Source organism: Channa argus, chromosome 8 (assembly GCF_033026475.1).
Source record: "Channa argus isolate prfri chromosome 8, Channa argus male v1.0, whole genome shotgun sequence".
Classification (NCBI taxonomy): Eukaryota; Metazoa; Chordata; class Actinopteri; order Anabantiformes; family Channidae; genus Channa; species Channa argus.
Window position 1 is genome coordinate 3,496,953 of NC_090204.1, and position 18,554 is coordinate 3,515,506.

General features: G+C 39.8%; 1 protein-coding gene across 1 annotated transcript; it reads left to right on the forward strand.

Moving 5' to 3' along the window:
• The first annotated feature begins 191 nt into the window (after positions 1-191).
• On the forward strand, positions 192-17,706 carry tprg1 (tumor protein p63 regulated 1). Its single transcript, XM_067513822.1, has 6 exons — positions 192-349; positions 579-955; positions 2,381-2,472; positions 4,890-5,066; positions 13,932-14,085; positions 15,028-17,706. Exons 2-6 carry the CDS (start codon positions 596-598, stop codon positions 15,220-15,222), a joined length of 978 nt encoding a protein of 325 aa, XP_067369923.1. The 5' UTR covers positions 192-349; positions 579-595; the 3' UTR covers positions 15,223-17,706.
• Positions 17,707-18,554: the final 848 nt, after the last annotated feature.

An 18,554-nucleotide genomic window follows, 5' to 3' on the forward strand; every position in this document is an offset into this window, starting at 1 on the left:
CCAAATCTACTGAAAGAGGTAAGAATCACAGTAATGCTCCACACACTGTGGCTTGTAACTAAATGTAATGTGAACTACGGGGAATATGTGCGCTGCTGGATTTCCTATTGCGTCCTGCATTATTAGACGAACTTGTATTTTTGGGGGCCTTTCTATGGCAAAATCCGACTTTACAATGTGACCCCACAAGTTTAGCGAGTGGGGTCAAAACAGCGTGTGCGCTGTGCACAGGATCCGCGCGCTGTGCCCTGCTGACGCCCTCAGCACACTGCAGACACGGAACAAGGAAGTTATGCACTTGTTGCTGCTTTCACCTTTAACCACTTTCTGATATCTCCGATCATTTGTGGTAAGTTAAACTCCGCCATTGCCATCACTTTTCAATGTTGTTCCACAGTATCTTACTCTTTAAATCAAGTGTGTATGTGGATAAAAACTCTCCTCACTGAGGCAAAGATTGACAGGTTGGAAAAGTCTCCTCGCTGGGGCTCAAAAAAGCAGTGACAGGAGCGGGCTTGTGTCGACACATTATGTCGATTATTATATCACCTCACATCACTGTTTCGATCTGTCTAAAGAGGCGTGAAGCTCCATCATGGCTGAGACTGAGGGAGGAACAGCGCCGAGTGAGCACCGTCAGCTCAGCTCATCTACCGCCGGTCCGGAGGACGCTCGGTCCGATGCCCGGATAGAGGCCACAGAGGAGGGGGCATCGAACGGTGGGGAAGCCCGGACAGAGGCCACAATGGAGCGGCCATCGATGGGTGGAGAAGCCCGGACAGAGGCCACAGAGGAGCGGGCATCAAAGGGTGGAGAAGCCCGGACAGAGGCCACAGAGGAGCGGGCATCAAAGGGTGGAGAAGCCCGGACAGAGGCCACAGAGGAGGGGTTCGGTTCCGTCTCTGCGGTTCCCACTCCGGAGCAGTTCAAACTCAGGAGGTTCTTCGTGCTGAGGGTAAAGGGTTTGATATTTGTATTTGTAGTCCTCCCCCCAAAATTTTAAAAGAATTAATGATCTGATTTCTGATGTAAAGTCACCTGTCACCTACAGACAGCAAGTTTTAAGCCACTGGAGGGGACCTGTACTTGGGGGTTATGGGTTAATAACCTGTCAGCACACAAAGTGGTTAACATCAGCTCCACCTTTACCAACTGACCATCATTTTTTTAAATAATTAATGTACATGTTTCGCCATTATTACCAAATAGCTATTCTTTAAAATACACTTGCATTCTTAGTTGAGTACTTTTACTTTTGGACTTTGAGTAAAATGTAGATTGTCTACCTTAGTTCTTATTTGAGTAAAAGATTTGAATTAATACTTCAGTAGTGGAGAATTTCTTTTTAGTTCAGTACTTTACTTGTGTATTGAGTTTGTGTACAACTACTTCCTCTGTACACAGTGACTGCTCAGAGTGGCCATGACCCTTGCCCTTTATTATTAAGACTACTAGTGTCAATGATGTGGCTGATTGGTGCACTTGAATATAGTAAAAGCTTAGAACAAGATGCTGGTTGTGGTTTGGGGAAGGATTTGGCCTTGCTGCATTGTACATTCTGTGCTTGTCAAACCCACTGGGCCCCTATGGGAGATGATAGATTTAAGAGAGAAAGGTGAGTCAGCCATAGGAGCAAGTGTAGGGTAGAGAAAACAAGAATAGATGGACGTGAAAGACAAGAAGATATTTAGAGTGTTTGAGGTGTGGCCCTGCTCTTGAATCACAGATAAAGATTTGTCCCTGTTTTTCTTGTTGTTATGTCACCTTTTGTATACGGTGTGTTTCCATATATCCGACACCATGTTAGGAGGTCAATTAAAACCAAGAAACCAACCAAACACAGGCTCGAAGATGTCCATAGCAATGAATCAACATTTGCATGACACAATGTCAACAGTAAACTGAACATTCTCAGCTTTTGAAAGCTGGTGTTTATTGCAGGCCTGTTGTATTGGATTGCAATGGAAAGTCAGTCACACTTCCCATTTTAACAGACCAGCTCAGTGCCAGGCTCACATTACAATAAGACTGTGAAAAGACCTGAGTATGAACCTCTAATCTTTTTAAGTTCTCCAACTCTGCATCAAATAGAATAGGGATAACATGACAGTTAGTGTAAGGAGGGGTGTGTAGAGCTGACAATTTAAACGTGGTGTGTATCATTTGCTGAAGATTTCTCTATTCTCTTATGTTTTCAAATACCTGAGTTGCATGTTCTTGTTTAATGGTTCTTTGTTTGACATGTGGACACAGTGACATTTTGCTGGCGTACCAGTCCCAGCTGCACCTTAAGCCTTTTACCGCGGGTTTTATGCACATACACTGCGATCGCTATAATGCAAAATGAGAAAATGACACTTGTGCATTTGTGTCTCCTCAGCCTGGCACACTGAATCAGGCCATCAGAGACGTTGAAGCTCTGGTGGATAAAGAAGTAGATGGCAGCGTTCAGAGCATCTGGCTGATGGCAGAGTGAGTTCCTGGCTCCATGTCCGGTTACACACCTTCATCTTTTTGTCAACATACAGTGGAATGTGGGCCAATTGACAGTTTGTGGTCTGTAATTTATTAACAGTTATTCTCAGTTATTTCCCTCAATGAAGTGCTTGTGTGTGTGTGTGTGTGTGTGTGTGCTAAAAGTACACACACCCAATAATCAAGTAAAAGTGCCAGTACATGCCTGAAAGTAGTAGAAGTATCACTTCACGTTCTTTTCTCAAGCTGAAGTACATGAAATATAAAGTACTCTACTAACAAAACAATTTTAAACCGTAATAAATTTGCTCATCTCTCAAATAATATTATAAATGCTATAGTGTGTCAATAATTTGAACTTCCAATTCTATTCTATATTTGTTTAACAAACTTTACACGGTGAAGAATAACTTTTAACTGCTATTTATTACTGCCAGGTGGTTGATCTACAATAACTCACTATCTTTTATTAGTTTTTTTAAAATGAAAGTAAAATATCTAGTAACTAAGCCTGAAATAAGAATAAAATAGAAATACTCAAGTAACGTGCAAGTACCTCAAAATTGCTCTATACCAATGCACATTCACCAACTGTTTCTGCATAAGAAATTAGTTACATTTTTATAAATTTATTAATGGGGATTCAAACCTTTGAACCTTTTGTTCTTTCTGCTGATGAAAGAACAAGGTGGAAAGGTTTGCATCCCCCTTGATAAATTAATAAAAAACGAATTTAATTTCCGATTAATGTAATTTAAAAGCCTTTCATTCCGCATTCGGACAATACTTCAAAGTCCAACATTAGCACACAAGTCAGAGTAGAAGTAATGAACACAGAGCAAGAAGAAGTGACTACAGGACATTTACCAAGTGCACTTGCAGTCGTCAGGTTTTATCACTTGTGCACAAGCTTTCAGGAATCATTTAAAAGGCTGGCCACGTGAGAATGAATAATACATCCCATTTAAGCAGCTCTGTCCAACACAAATTAACGTTTGTCCTACATTTGGCCTGCAGTTATCGCTGCTACAGAAGCTGCTGTTGGATTTCCTGCTGCAGAAAGGGTGCATTATATGGTAATTCTGTGACACTACTGCTGTATTTCCCCAAAGGAGGCCGGTGACTAATGTCACAAAGGCACGAGAAATTCCCCAAATCTGGCTTTGCGGAGGATTGTCGCTAGCGTAAAAAGAGTAAAATGATCCTAATTCATCTGCTTTATTATTTATTTTGACAGTTAATCTTTTGTATGTCGTATTTCTCAGTCTTCTCGTGTAACACAACAAGAAATTCCAATAATATCCAAGGGTTTCACAAAATGTCAGGTTATTTTTTAAATTACAAGCATGACATCAAAGAGCCGGCAGCTTGTCTTAAAAAGCTACATCACTTCAGGGTTCTACCTGACCAGTGCTGCGTTGTTGTGTCAAGCTGGATTGCCAGCAGCATATCGGCCCACCCACAGTCTGATCCTGGCTTACCGTAACACCTCTGCACTGTCCGTGACATCTGTGCCCAGTCAAGGTTAACTCATTTCATTAGTACAGTCCAAGCTCTTCACCCACACCTTCCCCATGATGCCTTGGCTGTTCAGTGAACTGTCTTCTTCAGCCTATGGCTGCCAGCAGCAATCAGGAGTGTTTCACTTAGAGTTGGCCACGTGCACACGACTCAGGGGGCCGTAAGAGACAGAGCCACTTCAAGAGAATCTGTGTCACCACGAATTAGCTGTGTGCGCACTGTGTGTGAGTGTGTGTGAGAGAGAGAAATACAGAGTTTGTTTGTGGGAGAAATTAGGTTTTTGTGATTTCAGTTAATAGGACAGACATTTTTGGGTACAGTCTGAGGGCGTAGCAAAAAGTGGACTTAGTTTGTTACTTTAAAGGTATTTCTGTTAATTCCATTTTCTTGTGTCTTTTTGTTTGACTCACAAATGTTTGCATGCATATTATATTATCTTTGCCGAGGGCATTTTAGGAAATTGCAAAGCTTTTACTGTACATAATTGAGCAGCTTTGCTATACATGCTTTTTGTATTAACATCATATGACCTCCTGCAGCATACTAACAACCAAACTGTGCTTCACAGACAGTGTAAAAATCCCTCTCTATTGCAGTGGTTCCCAACCCTGGGGTCACAAGATAAAACTGGTGACTCATTGGATAAGTGGTTCTCGGTCTTTTTGCCTTATGTCCACACCTCCTAAAAAGAGATTTTCCTGCAAAGAATCCTCCCTAGTGAAAGTTTCAGCAACGTGTACGTCGCAATCCGGATGTCACATTGACATCCAAAGCTGCTTCTGCCCAACTTCCTTCTTTCCTGACACAAACCTGTTTAAAATGTAGAAACTAAGGAACAATTTGTCACCATACTGTAGGTCTAACGTGCTGTGTCTGTTCTGTTTCCTGCTCAGGGTGGACCACTGGAACAATGAAAAGGAGCGTATTGTTCTCATCACAGACAACTCTCTCCTGGTCTTTAAGTACGACTTTGTCATGTTCAACTGTGACCAATTCCACAGGATTCCACTGAACTTTGTTGACCGCATCTCCCATGGCACCTTCAGCTTCCCCAAGCATTCCCTTCTGCAGTAAGTTCCCTTATGATGGTCCTGTATTAGTCCTGCAACTGGACACTTGTACCTTCCGTCCATTAAATCTTCAGGATTTCTGCTGTTTACGTACATGAGCTGAGAGTATAGCTATCAGAAGGTTGTGTGGTGTGGGGTACACACGGTGGCACAGGGAAGCCAAGATCAACAGGGAACAACCAGGGAACAGCAGACTGGAAAACGGGCAGGAAAAAAAAAAAATCTGAGTGTGGGGGAGAGTTTTTAGGGGGTAAGGAGAGCATAGCTGTCACTTGGAGCTGTCACTTAACTGATTAGTAGCAAAATTAATGTAGTCCTTTCATCTAAACCTTTTAAAGACGGCTCAGGGGATACCAAACCAACTAAAACTAATTTGATGAATAAAATGTAATGTGCTGTGAAGAGCTTAGAGAGCGTAGCCTTTATTGGAAGCTTTATCTCTGCACATTACATTAAATTATACATAAAACGCTTGCAAAAGCCACGCGGGAGTCCATCAGTAAGCAGACAGTTTCAAATAAGAGAGACTGGAACCTCAAAAAGTTCCTCTTTTCTGTCTTTATCTTCACCACTCCCTCCCTCTCCGTGTCTCCCTCAGGAAGTGTTTTCCTTTTCCGTCTAGGTCATTCTGTTTTATTTATGAAAGTGATCAGTCAGTACATGTATATATGAAAATGAATCCTCTCTACCAGTGTAACAACACATACAACTTTGCTTCTCCATCACATCCCATCTGAGAGTGAACCAAGCCTGTAAAATGAGGCTGAAAGAAACTAAAATGCAGGTGATAATTCTCTGTGATACAATGTCCCACGATGCTTTGCTTACTGAAAGCAGACCGGTAAAATGACCGAGGTTCAAATCCACTGGCTGATGTAAATAAGCCGATGAGTTGCCTCTTAAGGTTTCCCCGTATTGACACCTGGATGTTACTTATTGTGTAATTTAACTTAAGTGTTAGTTAAGTGTTGTTGTTCACATTAATGAGTGTGAGGAGAGCAGAGCTGACAGTTGTCATCTCACCACTTGATGTCAGTGTGCGCCCTTGGTAGAGGCGTTTAAAGGCAGGACCACACCACATCACATTTCTTTATCGGTTTAATGTTGTCATGGATGATTCTGCAACTGCTTGTGTGAATTCCAGAAAGCTGTTTCACGGGCTGCAAGGACCATGATAATGTAGCTTCACTGTAATGAAAATGGCAGAAAAGTCAAACCATTTTGTCACATCGGGGCATCTGATTAAGTGTCATGTTAAATTTGCCCTCCGCGCTCTGTTTATGTGTAACACTACATTACAGTATTTTATAATTGAGTATTAAATAAACTTCCTGATTTGACTGAAAGCATTTTCGTGAACGTTCGACTCCGCTCTTCCAAGACATCACAACAAAGACTCTACCTCCCTCTACAGAGCATGTTACTTGGCGTCAGAGCCCTCATCTGTTCTCCCAAAATCCTAATGATGCCAATAGAAAGTGTTAAGGGAATGTCAGTATTTTTAGTTCTGATGATGGTGTTTTCATCGCACATTCTCTAGGTGCGTCCATGAAGGGCAAAGCACAGTATATTCAGCATCTGTGGGGAAAGACGTGCCTACTTTCCAAACTGTCTAGACAAACTAATTACCTTTTTTTAATTCCTGTCTGAAAGAGCTGGGTGTGGAGGTTTCAAAAAGCCCCACTAGAGGTTGCTTCAGTAAGTGTTTTAAGAAATTATATTTATGAAGGTGGGAAATAATCCCAGCACTGCTCTACTGCTTCTCATCTGATCAGATGTAGTTTTCTTCTGAGTGAGGCTTCAGAAGGAGTCATGCTGTAAAGTGTTATGTTAACCGAATTATCTTCTTTGCTCTGTCAGTTGTTATGCTGAGTTGGGGTTGCATTCAGAGATCACTCATATAAAATCACTTCCTGTTGGGCTCAAATCTGTGTTAGCACTCATTCTTTAGTTTTTTAGATCTGGTTAAAATCATTCTACAGTCCTGCAGGCGACCACACCTCTACCAACCAGAACAGCTTACACATTTAAACAGCAGAGGGCAGTCTGTATTAGCTACCTAAAATACACCTAATCAGATGACAGGGGATCATGAGTCAGAGTTGCAGAAAATGCAGGAATGGTTGCCTAAAATGTGCTGAAAGCACTTTTGCACCTCATCAGGTAAAATAGATGTGCACACACACAACCAATCCCCTTTAAATGAGGGGCTGAAGTGTCTGTTTTGACTCTACAAACAGAGAAATAATGCAAACTTGTCAGTGATAACAGCAGTTTAGTTTGGAGCCCAGTCAGTAAAAGTCAACATTTGTGATTCAAAAAGTGATGATCAACCAAGGAAGAATGATACAGTGACGCTGTCTGTCTTGATCCAAGTTATATGTTGCAAGTTATGGAAGCCATTGTGGTGTCTGAACTGCACAGCAGCCTGGTTAAGTGCTGTGAAAAAAGTGCTGGATATGCTCAACGTTGTGCATGTCTAGATTAAAATAAAACAAATAATAATATAAAAACAGCTTGCAGGTTAAAGCGGCACATTGTGGCACAGGTTAAAGACACATGTTTAAAAAAAAGACAGATTAACTCAGACACCAATCAACTTGAAACACTTTCATTAGTTTTACTTTCTAAATGCCTACTTTTTCAAAATAAATGCTAAAATTGTGTTTCAAAATATTTTAGTGACTTTAGGCAAAATGTATTCATCATAACATATATCAGCAACAAATGATTTATCAACATTGATCTACAAATATAAAAACTACATGCAGTAAACCAGATTCCATGTATATTCAGTGAAATAACAAAAAATTTTTCTTAGTGCATAACTTGTCTAAAAGTATTTACTTACATTTTAGCAGTGTAAGACAGCACTAAGTTGGTCTTTATAGATGAACATGCTTCATAAAAAAGTAAAACTTCTTCAATATAATTGTGCTTTTTGTTTGTATGTAATCTCTTATTTTTTGATGTCATTTAGCGAAGTTCATGCAATGATCAGGTTTTATTTTGTGTAAACACGTTTATATACGTGTATACCTCACATTTGGTTTATTATACCCCATTTTAATATGCACCCTAGATGAGTAGTTGCCATGGTTACCACTAATGGGGAGCCAAATAAACAACTAACCCAAAATAAGCCTTCTAGGCATTTCAACACTTGGGGCTGGCATTGCACAGTATATGATAATCGACGAGGAACTTCCTTGAATGTTTCCCAGCAATTGTCACCTTAACTTTCATAAACATAACATCAGTGCCATAAAATGCAAAAAAAAAAAAAAGGAAAGGAAAAAGGGATGGATATTCTTCGTAAAGAAATCTCCTGCAGATGAAGTCTCTGGGTGTCTTTACACTTTATTTAGATTACTCTGTTTGCACAAAACATGTGTGCTTGACAGATGTTCTAGTTCCACCCGTGGCACCAGTTCTAAAAACACTCTCAACACCAAAAAGAACAACGTATAGATCAAATGCAGTGCCTGCACATAGGCTGCTCCCAGGACATACAGTATGAATTACTAAACACCATTAGATTTAAGAGTTCTGGACATGCTGCTGTAAATTCGTGCTCTTTAGAAGCAGCTTGCAGCATGTGGACTCTGCTTTTTCAAGGTGGAAATATCTTTGCCAAGAGCCTGCAGCTATGATATCACAGCTTTTGCATCATGACATCTAGAGGAACATGTTGTTTTAGGTTTAGTTGTTGCACGAACGGCTTTATTGTGAATAATGTAGATACCTGCTCAGGGCTGAAATACTATATTATAACGTGTGTACTTCTCTTAATAGGGCTGCTCAACTAAGGTAGAAATCCTTATCACGGTCATTTTTTCAGTCAGGATTATTAGTCTTTGGAAAACATCATGTAAATCAAAAAAACATTTTGTGGCAGTCAATTTTGTTAAATGTTTTGTTTTTTTGGCACTTTTTTTTACTGTGCGTAGTGTTTGTTGCAGGGTGAATAAAGGCCTGTTTGTGTGTCCAATTATCATTCAACACTTAAAACTGTCAACTTAATGCTGAACAAGGAACCGTTTCTGTCACTCACAGCTCTATTACTTATGCCTACCGTTAGATCCTGGAGCTCTGGGGGAAGTGAAGTCGGTTGTCCCATAAATCTAAATAATACCTTACCTTATTCTGAACCAGTCACGAGCCTCGGAAGCTAACGTTTACCATAATGTCTGTCTTATACCTGCTTTAGATTTTGTTGTGTAGAATCTTTGGCTGGCTGAGAGAGTTTAAACTTTTAGAGAGGGAAAGTGCCAAAGTGCAGCGCTGTAAAGCAAAGGGATGCTCTGGGTGTCTTTACACTTTGTTTGCACAAATGTTGAAAGTTGAATAATTTTAATCAAAATTAAATGGGATTATTTACACAGCAGTGTTTTCTAGCCTTGTGTCCACTCTCTGTTTGTATTTCCTTTCACATGTTGAATGAAAGCTTGTTGGATGGATACACGTATGGATGGCTGACAACCCTGCAGGCTCTATTGAGCAATCAGAGCAGATTTGTTTGTTTGCTCTGAGACAATGTGGGACACTTGCCATGACAACTGGAGCTGAGCTTGATATTTATCTTGTGTGTTGACTTGAGTCCGAAGCGCTTGAAAGCCTGGAGAGGAATTTTTTTCGTCACTTGGTCTTAAGCTTAAAATACAATGTTTCTCTCTTGCATGTGTGCATTTGTTCAAATACTGCAGATGATGTGGAGCTGCACCAGGAAGCCTGGATAGCTTTTTTTTTTTCCTTTTTCTTTTTGACACAAACAGTATTTCTAACTTGTGAATGACATTAAGCAGTAGCGGCCTGCTTTTACCATTTCTTTATTTTCATGACTGTGTTGAAGTGAGGCGCAGTGAAAGTCCAAACCCCAGCTTTGCCACATAAACACAGTGAAGACGTCCAAGGCCTCTGGCTGGAAAGCCCAGCCCTGCTCTGCCTGTTAGGGCTGGTCCCTCTCCCAGTGATAGCTTACCTGAGGAATTTGCCAAAGCTTTTTTATATCCCCATTTATACTAGGGCAATAGCTGTGTGCTCTTACAAAGAGCAGTGTGTACAGACGTAACCCCACAATCCTTACTCTCTTTTGCTGAAATATAATCAGTCTTTTAACCCAGGCTTTGCTTTTGTACCATGTTTTTTTTTTTCTTTCCTTCCCCTTTTCTCCCTGCACTACATTTGTCATTTTGAAAGCACTTGTGTAAACAGGGCTGGATGATTGCATTATGATGCAGCCCCTCCCGGAGACCGTGACATATCAACAGCTACACCACTATTGTTTAGCCTCAGGTGTTTAATTCTGGTTGGCAGGAAGTGCTATTGCACAAGGTATTTGGTAAAATGAGCACAGCATGACAGATCATTAAGGAAATCAGAACACTGTTGGGAAATCGCCCGCATCTTGATGTTGTTACCTTCTTATGCCAACTAGCAGGAACATCACACGTAAGACTTCGCGCTGTTACATTGTAATTTTACTAACTCTGATCTCTAATACCACCAGCGGTTGTTACAGCTGTTACCAGAATCACAACAGCCAAAAACAGGTTGCTTGTTTGCTGTACTAAGCTGTTCTTAATGAGCACTGTTTGCACATTTTGTATCTATTAAATTTTTTTTGCAAGTTGCATCTTGAAATCCTGTCAACACAAAGTACTAAGCACCAAACCTAAGTGTTTATACATCTACACGTCAAATACCAACGTTGCAATGAACAGATCTGACTGCGTGGTGTAAAAAAATCATTAGAGTCAATATTAGAGGCAAACAGCATAGAAATGACTTGCATAATAAAACATATGGCTTGAATGTCTTCACAATGCATTTTCCCAGAGAAATGGTGACATCCTAATCCTGCTTGTATGACCCGTGCCGTGTAGGCAATGATCTCTTTCCAGCTAATTTGTTATCTTCTTCTAAGGAAAGAAGAATTGCTGCCCATTCTTTGATTACACAAACATGATGCGAATGTCTCCATTTAAACCTATTCATCAAGAGTCATGTTGTCAAAATGACTTTATGTTTTATCACGAATTCATGGACAGTTTTATGTCCCCATGACTTTTCATTTGTTTTGTAGGACAATCAAACTGCTGCAACAGTTTTCGTTGTTTTGTTGACCTGCATTTATGCCAGACTGAGATGTCAAACCTGTCACTGCAGGTTTTTCAAGCTACTGTTTTAAATCATGGTTTATCTGGTAGTTGTTTACTGTACCTGCTTTGTTAAACAAGATGAGCCAGCTACAAAAAGAGAAGCAACTGAAAATGTCTTAACTCAAACCGTGATTTTCCTTTTCCTTTCTTTTTGTATTTATTTTATTATTAGTAGTAGTTTCAAAGTGAGGGTGCCTGTCTTTTTGCAGTAACACCCTAATACCATATGCACAGACAGTCACTCTCATTCACACCTGGAGCTGGAACGACCTTGCTCAAGGTCACCACAGTTGGGATGATAAAAATGTTTCCCAAAAGCGATGATGACTCATAAATGATTTCGCACATGAATGTGTGTTTACGGTTGTTGAGTAGTACTACTGCATATGTGAAAAAAGTCAAGCCTAGTTAGTCTTCAAATGGAGCTGTGTAAAGTCGGGTAACTTGCCTTATGTGAGTCAGTTGGGGCCTGAAGACAAAAAATGAAACAAATCTGGAGGTGTGGTGTTTCAATGAAGTGATCTTACCAGACGTTTAAATCCTGCTCCATTCTACATTTGCTGTTAGTAGCGTAACACACCCAAACATCCAACTAAATTGTTGCCAGTTAGGATGCATTGTGGGTAGTGTAGGCAAGCAAGTTGTGGCAATCGAGAAAAATACAACTTTTTAATTTTTTTTTTTTTTGTTATGCACCAGTGTTACAGGAGTGTGATGCTAAATGTGGAGTAGCCTTTTAAGGCATGATAATAAGTTGACTTTATATGCTTGAAATTATTGCCAAATGTCTTTTGGAAACTTTTTTTCTAGTTTGCCCTCATCGGTTTTTCTCTAATGCATTTTAGCTCAGGGTTATTTGAATATTCCACTGGCAGCATTGCCCTAAGAAGACATACTGAGGAGGGTGTCTTGAACTCCCTGTGACCCTGTACCTTTTGAAGAGTAACATACTCTATCCCCACAGATATCTCAGAGATATAAGAACCCTAGATCCTATTTGATGGACAAACAGTAAATAGAGAATTAAAAAGATCTTCACAGCATGTAGATCAACACCAACATCATTTCAAAGATGGGATCAGTGACTGTTCAGAGGTCTGTTCGCTCTCAATCTTCGGAGGTTTCATTAGGCTGACGAAAGATATGACCCCAGGGCAGTTTCATTAAAAACCCACAGTATTTGCTTTAAAATGACTAAAGGAAGAACAACAGAAGAAGGAAAATATCAGAAACAAACATTACATTACCTCTAAGCCCGGTAAACACATGCTTATCCACACATTAAGCTTTGCCCAGAGGATAGATTTGTCCCATTTTTTCATCGTCACATTGTTTCCCTGAAGGCAAGAGGACTGTTAGCCCCCCTTATAGAAGAAAAAGTGTTGAGAGTAATGATGAGAATAACTGGTGTCAACGACTTGAGACAAAGTTACTGGAAAGCGAATGTGTCACAATTTAATGGCAGAAGGTGCCTTTGCATATTTATTTGTGCACACAGATACTTCACAGTACTTAAAGACAGACATCGGTAAGTACAAAGTACACAAGACTGGATGGCATGTTGATAGCTAGAAAGGTTGAATTACTTTTATTTTACTTTATTAATAAAATCATACTTTTTATTTGTCCCTGTTTTAATGTCCATCTACAATTCATGTCTAGATGGCATAAGTCTGGCCTCCAGTACTACTGCAAGGAACCTTGGAGTTATTTTTGACCAGGATTTGTCCTTTACCTCACATATAAAACAAATCTCTAGAACAGCCTTCTTCCACCTACGGAACATTGCTAAAATTAGGAGCATCCTGTCTGAAAGTGAGCAAAAGTGTGAGAAATAACAATCTACTTTTCCACGTAACATAACTGTTTTTGCTCTGAAGGGTAAAGTTAAAATAAATCTTAAATTTTCTGTAAATTAAAAACAACTGTTTGTGCACAAATGTACTATAACTTTAGAAAAATGTTAGAAAACATAAGTGTTTCAACATTACTTATGTGTGGGGGGAAAAAGAGCTGAAAGTTGAGCTTGTGGTATATGGTGCTTTTGTCTTTGCAAATCATTGCAGTTACTTTGTTACCCTGAACACACACTTCAGTAAATATCATTAACGACACGTTGTCATTAACTGTTTACTGTTTGTTACCCCCATTTACACAGAGCATGTTAACTCTTTGGCCTTTGGCTCCGGGACAGAGACTGTGGTCTTTGCGATAGAGGCTCCACAGATTAAGCCTGTCAGAGTTAGAGCAGCTTGACTGGCTGTACATAACTACACAGTCGGGGTGCAGCTTGGTTCGGTTAGAGCTCTGAGCTGTGGTTAGTGTACATTTTTTTGAGCCCAGGTGTTTTCATATGGTAAAACAGATGTTACTAATGGATTTTAACTGAACTTTGACCAAATATGCAGTGCGTGTCTTTGTAGGAAAGAGTAACACTCCCTAGTGCATTACTTGTCATGTAGCCAAAAACAATTTCTGCTATGCAATATTCACTTATAAATGACGGCCTCTGCCAGTATCAAATCAACAGTTGATATTTAATACCAACTGATTCCGCTGTGGTAAACAGTGGAAAACAAAACCAGTCATTCTCAGTATTGATCTGGGGATAACAGCAACTGTAGATACTGAAGCTCCGTCACAACATGCGTCATAGACAGTGGGAGACACTTTGTCATTTCCTCCATCTTTTAATGTGTTTTAGGAGAGAAGGGGAGGGAGTGCGTGTCTTCTGGGACCGGTTGAGAGAGCCCTCCTTTGCCTCCAGGTGGAACCCCTTCGCCACTGACATGCCCTTCATCACCTTCACCTATCACCCAGTGAGGCAGATGGATGATAAGTTCTCATCTCTCTGCGACGTAGGTTGATTGATATTTTGATTGATATGTTTACTGCCATGTGGCCTAATGACACGAAGGTGTGATGACTTTCATTTGTGTGTGGAATTAAGCAACACTTCCTCCCAAAAACAATGTTCTGGTTACTTCACAGACTTCACTATTTCCAAAGTTTCAAAATTTCTCAGAAGATAAAACTAAAAGGGGGATTGGGAAGTGAGTCAACCCTTCAATTTGTCAGAATGTATCTGTTGAAAATTTTGTAATTTGATGAGTTACTTTCTGTAATCCACATGAAGGTGTGTACTCAGAGTCCTGAGGAAACTAAACAATTTGGATTTGAAAAAACAGTGTGGTGAGTTTCATCATCTATTCTGATGAGTCATCACAGAGAAATGTCGTACTGGAAGTCCGGTCATATATCGTTCTGCGTCTTCTTTTTTGACAACTGATAAAGACATCTGTATCTAAATCTGTTCAGGTACTGGATGTACTTTACATTTAGAAAATACATCCATGATAACAGCACTCTGCACTAGCTTGTTAAAGTTGTAAGTTTTACTGCAACTAATTATTTGTAGTTCATAATCAAATTAATAGTGCAAGTAAAATGTGTTTCCAAACATGTACAGGAATGTCAGCATTCACCTTTTGACTCAGCATGAGGACGACAAAAGAATGGAACGATCCTGAACTCATCTCAAGTCTGTGTCAAAGAAATATTTGTTGAGCAGTGTTGCAAACTTGAATAATTTCCGTTCTCATGGACAGTAAGATAGAGACCAGATTTATGCACATTTCATGATGCATGTAAATGTTGACTGGACCCAACACACTGGCGTCCAATGACCTGGAAGAACTTTTTGTAGCAATGCAAGTCAGTATGATCACCAGTGCATATATACAGGTTTCAATGCAGAAAAAGTTGCCCTAAAATCTTGTATTATTTTCTCCCATCTATAGATCCAGAAATTTCGTGAGCAGCTCAAGGATGCAGCTCAGAAAGTCCACACCATAAAGCCAGTTCCTGGGAAGGCCAATGGCGTTCTGGTCCTGAATCAGCCGATCCTCATCGAGGCTTACGTGGGCCTCATGTCTTTCCTGGGGAACCAGAACAAACTAGGCTACTGCATGGCTCGAGGAAACATTGGTTTCTAAACTCTGCAGCATCGACATAACAATACTTCTGCTGTTGTTCCAATTGTTTGCTGGTTTGTTTGTTTGTTTGTTTTTTCATGTTGACACATTTGTTTACAGAGATGTTATAATTCTAGAAGGACTGACCGAAGATTTTTTTTCCGTATTCAATTTTGCTTGTGTTTCACAATGAAGCCTGAATTCTCAAGATGTGCTGTACGAGGTTTAAACAAGTGTGAGATCTCCCCTGCTGCTTATTACCAGTGTGTGGTATCTGAGTACTCAGAAATATCCACATTTCAACATCGCTCTTCACCGGATGACGGATCCCCCGCTGCTCTCAAGGAGTTTTGTATTTGCTCCTCAGTGATATGGTAATTCAACTCTTTCACAACGAGACTCCTTTCTTCCTCCCCCGGTGACTGCGTAAAAGCTCATTCCCATGCCATTCAGCCCCTTAGAGATTCACTGGAGCATGGGGGCACATTTGTCATTTTAGTTTTATCATTCGTAGTGTATTTTTACCGTGCGTACAGTGCTGGAATTTCCCCTTGATTTGCGTGTTTACTTTGCATCGCTGTGGCTTGTTTGCTATCATTTGCTTGTGTTTTGAGCCTGTCACACACATGAAAATATATGCTTATGTTTTTTGTAGTCTTTTCCTTGTTAGTGGTATAATATCCTCCAATTGTTTTTTTGTTTTTTTTCATGAAGATTCCTACGCACTCTTTTTTTTTGTGCAGGTTTTTAGTGAATTATCATAGAAATAGTTACGCCTTGTGTTTACTAAAGCAGAATTCATGTTTGACCTTTGAATATTCAGCGTCGCCACTGTTCTTGAAGTCTTGGTATTCCAGCGCACATTTAGTGTCATGCTCTTTAGGATTTAGTCCTGCTTGATTTGCCAACACCTTAGAGCGAGAAATAATTAATGAAGGAGCATGTTTGTCAGAACTGCAACAGCAGAGCAGCTGGTGAATCTTTTTGCAGTACAAACATCATATTTTAATAAAAACCTTAATGTAAAACATTGTCAGTAGTGATTTCATGCTGCGCAGTAAAAAGACTGGTTACCATGCTGAACAGCTGCTACTTCAGCCCCAGACACTGACACTGCTCTCCAGTAAAGCTGTGATTCCAATGTTTAAACCTCCTCATTGTCGGTTTACACAATACTAACATTACCACACCACCTTAAAAGATCCAATATGCAAATCTCAAAACTTCCCTTTAGGCTAACAGCCTCTTCTGCTAAACAGGCAAATCCTAAACCAGTGTCTCCGCTGAACACAGAGATTGGACCCGAGTTATATTAACCTTCTATTTAACCCTCAGTAAGACAGAGAACTTGTCATTCCTTAAGGCAACTGAACTTTACTGATATCAGTAACTGAAATCTAACAGCTGAATTTGAAACTGTACTTTATATGATTATTACTGGACACAAGTAATCAGATTACTGTAGCACAATTTAAGCTTCCTGTGAAACCCTCAATTTCAATCCAGCAGTGAAGCTACATTGTTGTTGTTTTTTTACATAAATTACAAATCCTTTCCCGAGGGACAAATTGAACGTAGAAAAATTAAGCCAGTCATATTCAGTCTGTCTTGAGGCATTGTCATCAGGAAGCAGGGTTAAGTAGCAAATGTCCCAGGAGTACAAACAGCTGTTATTCACAAGGTAAAGAATATGGTTAAGTTCAGCACCTTTAGTATCATGTATCATAACCTTAGGGATGGAAAGGGTTAAGATGTTTCCTCCCAGAATGAGGACGTGTCTCTAATCCTGGATCAAGCTTTGCTCTGGCCTAGAGCAACACACCTCATCCATATTTCTTCTCTTCAGGTTGTAAAAGATGTTAAGAAAAGTTATCTACCAGATAAACAAGCATTCATAAAGTTATACATATCTTAGCTCCTCAGGAAGACCTTCAGGTTTTACATTCTGAATCCGATGATCTAAAAGGCTCCATTATTTGACAAATATTCATCAAAGTGTCTTTTATTTTGTTTGGTTTCCATGGACTACGTTTGTATAACTGCAATCATTGAATTCTTCTCACATAAAGGTAGGACAGTTACCAAAACACTGAGCAGGAGCATGACAGTGAAGGCTTCAAAGCTATGTAACAAATCATCGGAAATAATGAAGGACTTCCAATAATGTGATGTTTGTGATGATGTTGCTGTTCAGAAAATGCAGGTTACACTTTTATGTCCTGTCTGAATTTGACTTTATTGGAGCTGCAGTTTTTGTTTTTCTTGTTTTCTGTCAAGCTATTAGTTTAGAGCATCAATTCACTTGGTTAACATCTGGATGTGATGTGACTTGTTCTTAATGCCAGGTATAGGATGAATATGGGCCAGTGTGTGTGCAGATGTGCAAACGGGAGACAGGAGGGAGTGTGGGTGTGTTGCAAGTGAACCATGTGTCTGTCCTCAGATGCTCTTTTTTTTTTTGTTGATGCATTACAGATTATTACATTATGTTCAGCCCTCCAGGTACATCTGAATTAAAGCTCTGGTTTGTTCTCAAGAATGCATGAACACTCTGTACTCAGGACTCACTCCTGAGACGAGAGCTGGTGAACCACTGCTTCACCAGCTTAAGATACATTGGTAATTTTCAGATAGATTTAGTTTTTTTCAGTTTGGTTAGTTGTGATAGAAACAACTATATATATTAAATAAACCTTCAGCTAATTCATAATTTTGGCAACACCTTTGGCAACTGATGGTAATTTTGAAGTCCATTTTAACAAGTTTGCTCCCATAATACATTCTCAATAATGACAAAAACATTGACCACTGGAGGGAGTGCACATGTTAGGCTGTAGATGCTGCCTGAAATATTACCAGAGGATGAAAACGTGTATTTGTTTACAGTTGAAAAAACATCATATTGTTTTTGCTATATTAGCAATGCATGCAATTAACATTTTGTACAAAAACATACAATGCCTAAATTACAGGAAATACTATGTGAATAAAATATATACTAAAAGAGTGAGTTATAGAATGCAAAGATTTAAACTCTAAAGTGCATTTAAAAATTGCAATTAATTGAGCTCTAGTTAAAAGACATAAGTGACAACTTCTCCTACTTTAAAGCAGCATTGATGTAGACTTGCTCAAGGCCACTTCGACCCGCGACCAGAGGAGCCGGGGATCGAACCAACAACTGCTTGTTGGACACGTCTGAAAACAGCCACAGTCTTTGCTGCAGCTTGAAAAACAGTAATGTTTGTGGGAGTAAAACCAAAACAAGGAGTTCAATGGCTTAAAAGACGCCAAACAGCTAAAGAGAACTATAGTCAGGTGATTGTTCTGTGTGGGTTATCACTGCAAAACTC